The sequence below is a fragment of the Octopus bimaculoides genome, chromosome 3 (genome assembly GCF_001194135.2).
Source record: "Octopus bimaculoides isolate UCB-OBI-ISO-001 chromosome 3, ASM119413v2, whole genome shotgun sequence".
NCBI classification, from domain to species: Eukaryota; Metazoa; Mollusca; class Cephalopoda; order Octopoda; family Octopodidae; genus Octopus; species Octopus bimaculoides.
The window spans coordinates 134,415,950-134,424,052 of record NC_068983.1 but is presented as its reverse complement, the minus strand read 5'-3'; the positions used below and the strand labels follow the sequence as shown (position 1 = coordinate 134,424,052).

Sequence of the window (8,103 nt, the reverse complement as noted above, 5' to 3'; positions counted from 1 at the left end):
AGCACGCCTGGCGAAATGCTTAGCGGTATTTCGTCTGCCTCAACATTCTGAGTTCAAATTCCGCCGAGGTCGACTTTGCCTTTCATCCTTTCGGGGTCGATAAATTAAGTACCAGCTATGCACTGGGGTCGATCTAATCGACTTAAACCCTTTGTCTGTCCTTGTTTGTCCCCTCTATGTTTAGCCCCTTGTGGGCAATAAAGAAATAAGAAGTAGCTGTTAAATCTCCCTCAAATTGCACTATACTATCTTAAGTAAAGAAAGATACACTGGGTAATATAATTAGGGTGGTGACAGATGAACTGTCTTTGCTCATAGGCATGCTCACTCAGAGATGACCTGAGTTAAACAACAGTCGCATGTAAGTAAAGTGAATTAGCTTCAAACAGCTCACTGCTTGCTTATCCTTATTCTGTTACTTAAATTTATATTTCCAGAGAAGTTGAAAATTATGCACAATGATAAACTCACTGGTTATGTGTTCAAATACTACTTGTGGCAGATTATGTCTAATGATTATTATAAAGGTAAAATAATATATAATGGTGTAAAATACATTCCCAGTAATAACAAACAATATTTTTTTTATATGTCCTGTAAATTATCGAAGATAACTAACTTTGTCTTGTTCATTCCAGGGTCAAATGGAGTTGGTGGAGACCATGGAAGTTTGGAAACAGAGACATCATATTATGAAATATTTCAGGGATTCTGAGAACCCTCGACCTGCAGATTTTCTATCCAAATTCTATGATGGCAGTGATTAGTTCCACTTCCATAAAGTTGCTCTTGTTTTGTATATTAACTTTTGTAGGTTTGTTGGGAAATTGCTTTGTGTAACAAACAAATAGGCAATAAACTTATATGAAAAATTTGTTGTCGTTGTTGAATATAGTTAGTTGTGTTGAAACAGATGTCTGGTTGTAGTAGTAGTAACTGTTGGAACAATTAAGAGAAGCAAATAATCTGTCATAGAATAAATCTGTTATGTTTTAACCTGAACTGAAATCATGTTATGATGATGGTGGAGGTGGCGACAGTGATGACAAGATGGTGACGAAACTTAATGAGACTTCATTTGGAGCAGAAGGTGTTGAATCAAACCTAATTATGTATATTCAGTGTTTACAGTGGAGCAAATCTTTGTGAATTTGATCTGGAATCTACATTTGATCAGGATAGACATTTTCTATGAGTTCTGTGTTCTGTCATTCTCTAAAATCTCTCAGACTATTTTGACAAAAACTCTTTATTGTTAATTTAAATGTTAATGAAGTTCACAGTCAACATTAAAATAGTTGTTTAATAATAATTGGTGACCAGATTTATTTAGTTGATTGACCAATATTGGATCTATTTTACAACTTGCATGATATTTGAACCAACTAGCATTGGTCTGAATATGTACCGATGAAATTCTTGTCATCATCATCATCGTTTAACGTCTGCTTTCCATGCTAGCATGGGTTGGACGATTTGACTGAGGACTGATGAACTAGATGGCTACACCAGGCTCCAGTCTGATTTGGCAGAGTTTCTACAGCTGGATGCCCTTCTTAATGCCAACCACTCCAAGAGTATAGTGGGTACTTTTACGTGCCACTGGCACGAAGGCCAGTCAGGCGGTACTGGCAACGGCCACGCTCAAAATGGTGTATTTTACATGCCACCTGCACAGGAGCCAGTCCAGCGGCACTGGCAATGATCTCGCTCGAATGTCTTCACACGTGCCACCGGCACAAGTGCCATGCTCAATTACATTAATTTTAGTCATCCCTGCTGTAACCTTGTGCACTATTAGAAATCATTACAGTTATTCTTTGTTCATTTTTCTGCAAACTTTATTTCCTATCTGTTCCACTATTTTCACTATATTTATCTATCTGTAGTAGTACTGATCTGGTTATTGTTATCCAATATATTTATAGATTTTATGTCCATATGTCCAGTCTAGGTGGTTGATCAGCAGAGACAGCAGAACATTGAACGGATTGCTTTTCTGTAATCACTCTGGCTCTCTCCATTCTGAGCTCTAATCTTGCCAAAATCAACTTTGCTTTTCATCCTTTTAGGCTGATAAATAAAATAGCAGTTCTGTACTAACTCTTTCTTATCTAACTCTTTCTCTCTTTTCCTTCTGGAAGAAATTGACTGAAGTCAAATCTGGAGAGGTATAGGCTCCATCAAGTGTAAAATGTTCAAGACATGCTCTATTTCTTGAAATCACTTGTACAGCTTCACCAATGAGTTACAGGCCCATGGCATCATATAACATGTCCAAACTATCATAGTTACATTTATCATGAATCATCCAAGTTTTTAAATCTTGTGAATACTTACATTTTTCGATCCCCATAACACATCTTGCACAAAATAAGTCTCAGATCATGGATGTCCCTTGGTAATTCTTTAAAGATCACTACTACTATAGAAAACTATTGTTTACCTTATTTTATTGATCACACTGATGGATTTTCTAAAATTTTCAATTATTTTAATAAAAACCTGCAACATAGATACCTCTTGTGATACATTGATAGGGGAATCACTGCTGAAAATAAAGCATTGAGATAATTTTCTATGAAGAAGACACTTGAATAAGCTTTTGTGTCCATTTGAATTTAGGGCTCTGAAAGATAAGAGTTTTGTTTGTTACACTATGTTTATAGAGGCTACAAATACATCATGATACCAATATATTTACTGGTAGTTGGTCTGGGACAACAGGAGTTTGTTAATCTTGACTTGGAATATTGTACAATGGTTGATGCACCCATTGAGCTTTTGAATTCAAACAAAAAAATTTCTTTATTACACACCTGGTTGTGGTGATACTAGTGGTTGGTTCTTAACCCTATTGAACTTAGTTCCGCAACTTAATGAAACACCTATTAGCTTTACAGTGCTCCAATTGCATACATTTGTGAACTATACCGTTCTGTGGTATCTAAATGAACTTGGCTGTTGATGCAATTCCAAGTTAACAACAGTATATGAACTATTGACCAATTATTGTTTGTTCAATATCTTATCTTCTTAGTATTCACTTTTTTAGACATAAAATTTATCATGTTCCATTGGGAATATTTTCCTTTTGCTGTACATATTCTGCTGCTGTTTAATTTATTATGGCTGGAAATATTGTACACTAGCTATTTATATTGTGAAGAGGGGTGGACAAAAAAACCCTACTGAATTGGATCACTCAGTGTATCTTAATGTATGTGGTTTCACACTGCTGAGGGAAATGTGACTATGTAATGTTGATCTTTTTTTTGTGTGTAAGACATGTGAGAGTTAAGCGATGTGAGATGGCTACAATAAAGAAATAAAACTTCAGCCACAAATAATGAAAATAAATCAGTCTTTAATCACCAAAGTTTTGATATTTCACAATTAGTTTGTAAAAGTAGATAAATTTTCCAATCAAGAAATATCTAAAAAGACAGTCTTTAAATTCATTGAAGAAAAAATAATTTGTCATGAATGCGATGGTGTGAGTCAAAATGTTTTATTCAGCTTGTTTGTTGCTGTGAAAACTTTTTATTCTACAAAACCATTTTCTTTTTTTTTAAGGGGGATAAGAAATGGAAAGCTGTGCTGTTCATATTTTTCCTAAAAGCATTGACATACATGAAAGGCAAAGCAAAAAGCGAAAGCACATTGTGGATTTGTCTCTCAAATATATATTTTTTTTGGTGCTTGGTGAAGAGACATGTAGCTTTGTTGTCTAAGTTTTTCGTTTCAGCACAAATGATCATGGCTGATTTCTGAAATTGATCAGATGAAATAAAAATTGTTATCTGATCAAATTCACTCTTTTGCTGGCCTTGGCTAGTGATCTATGACCATGCTAGGTTACTGCCATCATAAAAATATTTCATTGAAGATATATGGTTTAATAGTTTGAACTTTTCTTTTCTCTGTTGATGCACTTCTTTGATTAGGAGTTTGTTGTATATTTTGTTTGTAATATACAAATTTATCTGTCTATTTGAGGTATGAAAATGTTTGATTCAAATGTATGGATTACGAGTTCAGTCATTGAGACTTTAGTTCAATGATAGTTTGGTGCAACAGTTTAGGTAATTGTAATTCTCTCTAATTCAGTCATCTGAAAGATTAGTTTAACAGAAAGAGAATGTTTGCCTGAATTTCTGGAAAATCTTGATTTGGTTTTGAGATTCTTTTCCATCACTCCAAAAATTATTCATGAATTACTGCTTCATCAGTACAGTGGAGAAAAAAATCACCGGGCCACCTATGAAAAATATCAAAACAAAAAAAACCTGAAAGAATTTCTTTAACACCATTGAAATAATATGGAAAATAGGCTTTTGGAAATGCTATAGCGAAATACAAATGCTCCATTTGAGTAAATTTGCTGAAAATTTAAATCTAAGACTCAAAAGTAAATAATGTAAATTCTATACGGGAATATAAACATTTATTAAATAGATGGGAAACCTTAGATTTAGAGAATCAAGGATGTAGGGAATTGCAAAATTCTTTTTGGTAGATATTAGCTACATAAAAGAAGAAGCTACCAAACAGGTATCAAGATTTGACTATAATTCCAACTTGATGTTATTTAAACCAATGACATGATAACAATAACTTTCTATTTCTTCTTCTTTAAATATTTCAGGTTTTATGTTTCTATAAGAATGTTGGATTGGATACTGTATTTTATGTAGTTTGATATTTTACTGTGTCAAGTTCAGATTTCACTGGAAGTGTCTGACTTTCAACTCTTGGATTGACAAAATAATTACCAGTAATATATTGAACTCAAAACAATATCAACTTGAAACACACAAAAACAACAACAAAAAAACAACAAACTTGTATTCAGTTTAGGTAAATTAGCTCATGTTTAGCCCCTGGTCTATCCTGAGTGAGAAAACTTATGATCAAAGATGTTCCAACAGAGATCATCCTATCATATTTCTGACATTATATATCTACATTATTGAATGTGTCCTTCATTTTGTAAGCACCAGGAAGCGACAAGCAGCTCTCTTGATATTGCCTGACTGGCACAATATAGGTGAGCTCCCAGCAAACTGAAACTACTTTGTGAATTTAATCCATAATCAAAGTGATTCCACTTCCCTTAGACTGTTAAGTAAAGAGGAAATCAGATATGCCACAACTTACATGTTCTTCCTTTTAAAAGTTAAGGATTCTTGAGCATTTTGAGAAGTGATGAAAATTATTATCCAGTGTATATTCTCAAGCTGTCAAAGATTGTATTCCTTTCATTATTTGAACTAAATTACAACTAAAATTTACTTTAAGAATCCAAATAATGAAGTGATATTTTGGGTACTAACATGAAGTTGAACCAGTCTCTTGATCTTGAGCTGTGTGTTTCAGCTCAGGATCTTACAAGTTAGTCTGTGTTAGAAATTAATTTAGAAGGAATGATTAAATATTATATAAGAAGATATTTCCTTTTCTTAGATGAAAAAATGACTATGAGCCAGCACAGATGTTTTGACATGGTCAGAAGACCTGCTGGAAATAGTAGCTAAATGCCCTCAAATCCTAATCATGTTAAAACTGGAAAGAACGTATTAGACAATGTAGTGTATGATATACCTAAAAAGATGTGATGGTCAAGGCTAGAATGTCTTTGATCAAAGTTTTCTAATTCAAGGACATAACAACAGGTGTCTTTTGACTAAGGTCGAATTAAATTAAACTGACGTGTGGGGAAATAAAGCCTTATGGCAGAGATACAAGTTTTCACAGGCACAGGGAGGAATATCGATGTTGCATGCACAACGGCCGGCCAAGAAAGAAAGATCAGGCTTAGCCGAACGCCGGTCACGTGGGAAGAGAAGAGAGAGAGGGGTAGAGGTATGTATGTCACATGGGAAGAGAAGAGAGAGAGGTAGAGGTATGTATGTATGTATGTGTGTGCATGTGTGTGTGTGAAAAGGCGATGTCTGTCTCCCAAAACTCCAAAGTTGAGTAACGCTTTCATGTTTGGATGTGTAAACTACAAGAATAACACTGGTCAACAAAGAATTTGTCCCAAGAAAAAGAATACCTGTATCTTATATGTTTTTGCATGCAGAATTCAAAAATAATGACAAATTATCTGTACTAAGTTCACAGAAAAATGAATCCCGTGGTGCGAAGAATCAATACAGTACAACGTGCGACACGCGAAATTTTTCTCACGAGAGTTCCAGACCCCAGTAATGAACTCATTTGCATACAGCCAATTAGAGCAGAGCCACCTTTATCTTTTTTTTTCCTTTCTAGTCAGCACTGTGTATCCCTTACTCTTTCCTTCTCTACTGGCAGACAGCAACTTCTCCGTCCTCTAGCTACCTGTCGGGCAATTCTTCCTTCTTGGTGTTGATCCTTTGATGTTTACTGGTTACTCCGACGTTGGCTCAATAATACACTTGCCCAAACTGAATTGCTGGAGTTATTTCATTTTTTCCAGAAAAATGTTTTTAAAAAGTTATAGAGGTTTAAAGTTTAATCATTTCCACCCAGTCAGCAGAGAGGATCAAACTTTAAACCTCTATGGCTGATCGTAATCAAAATTCAGAGTTGCATCTATACACCAAAATTGAAAGCAATCTGAGCAAAATTAATGGGGGATGATTTTGTGAATCAATTTAAACTAGATCCGATATCTCTTTCTCGTAGCCACTATTAATTAATGAGCTTCTTAATGAGAAGGTTGAAAAAAAATGTTCCCCTTTCTGTTCACTGGCGTGCAAATAAAAAGAACATGGATGACTGTTGCAATGTTCTAAAGTGGTCTATCAAAACTTCCTGATGTTGAAATTTATAGAAAAGGAAAAAATATAGACTTCAACATTTCACTATTAATTGATAACACACTATCACATCCGTGATTTAGAACACTCTAACTTTATGGCTCTGTTTTTAACACCACCTGATATTGGTACACTATTTATACAACTATAATATCAAGTTGTATATCACTTTGTTATTTTGGAACAAAATAATGTTAAAAATTTACTATGAAAAATACTGGTTGATACGGGAGAAAATTAGCTTACTCTTTCAGAGATAAAGAAAAATTTAATTAACTGTTGCAATTATATTCACACAATGAAGAATACTTCATTTTGCGAAGATAATCGCAACAGCAATTCATTAGAGAAATTTTATCTTACAGCATGTTGGGAGGCCATTTTGTCTAAATTCTGAATGATTGTGATGCTGGAACCAGAAAACAACTAAACACAGACAAGATTAATTTCACCTGTTCAATTCAAAATTAAAGATTGGTTGATTTACTTGAAGTAAAAACTGAGGTATTGCTTGAGGAACAGGAGTTAAATGAAGAAGATTTAGTTGACAGCACCAATATTTCAAATGATAAAAGCGAGTCTGATATTGACGGACAGTTCTCACCGATTACTGCATGAGCTACAAGAAGGACTACGAATAGAAATAAATCTAGGAACTCATGAAAAATTATCCTAATATGGAACACAGCGTGGAATTTGTATCCAAAGTTTCACACCTAGAGTAATCAAGGCACATCATTGATGAGGTTGCGAATGACGATGAATGGGCTTTGACAAACTAATTGATCAACTGATCGAATGATTAATGAAGCATTCAATTAGTTAATAAGTCAACTTGTTGATTACAATAATAAAAATAAGTGAAATAGAATCAATGCACATGTGTATATTAGCAAAAAGACTGACTATTTCAAGCTACAAAAATATCTATTTCAACACATAATTTCAGGTTAAGAATTTTGCGATACAAATACAAAATACTCTGGAGACTTATTGTAATATTTGGTTCTGAATTTTTTGAATTCCATGCTGTTCAACAGAAATAGCTCGTTTAATTACCTTCTCATTGTACATTTAATTAGCTGTCCTCTGCTTTTAAAATATGATTTATGCTAAAATATAAACTTTATCGACTCCATGTTCCCCTTATCTTATAATGGTTTTAATGGTTATATTTCTATATCTTGAAACCTTCTTCATTTTTCTCTATTCACTCTGATATAATTCGTTTGAAAATTAATCATTAACCAAGCGCGCGCACACAGACAGATACACACACAGACCACCCCCACAGACC

At 34.0% G+C, this 8,103-nt stretch overlaps 2 protein-coding genes across 3 annotated transcripts in view; one reads left to right on the top strand and one right to left on the bottom strand.

Moving 5' to 3' along the window:
- Positions 1-874, top strand: part of LOC106870922 (NADH dehydrogenase [ubiquinone] 1 alpha subcomplex subunit 6) — an 8,313-nt gene extending 7,439 nt beyond the window's left edge. Inside the window, exons 3-4 of the mRNA XM_052966791.1 lie at positions 438-527; positions 622-874. Coding sequence (XP_052822751.1) covers positions 438-527; positions 622-767 — 236 coding nt within the window. The 3' untranslated portion in view covers positions 768-874. The remainder of the gene's footprint in view (positions 1-437; positions 528-621) is intronic.
- A 2,473-nt stretch (positions 875-3,347) lies between these two features.
- The window catches only part of LOC106870924 (heparan sulfate glucosamine 3-O-sulfotransferase 1), a 29,826-nt gene continuing 25,070 nt past the window's right edge, over positions 3,348-8,103 (bottom strand). For both annotated transcript variants that reach the window (XM_014917161.2, XM_014917160.2), the window contains exon 3: positions 3,348-4,261. The gene's annotated coding sequence lies outside the window, so the exon portion shown is untranslated. The remainder of the gene's footprint in view (positions 4,262-8,103) is intronic.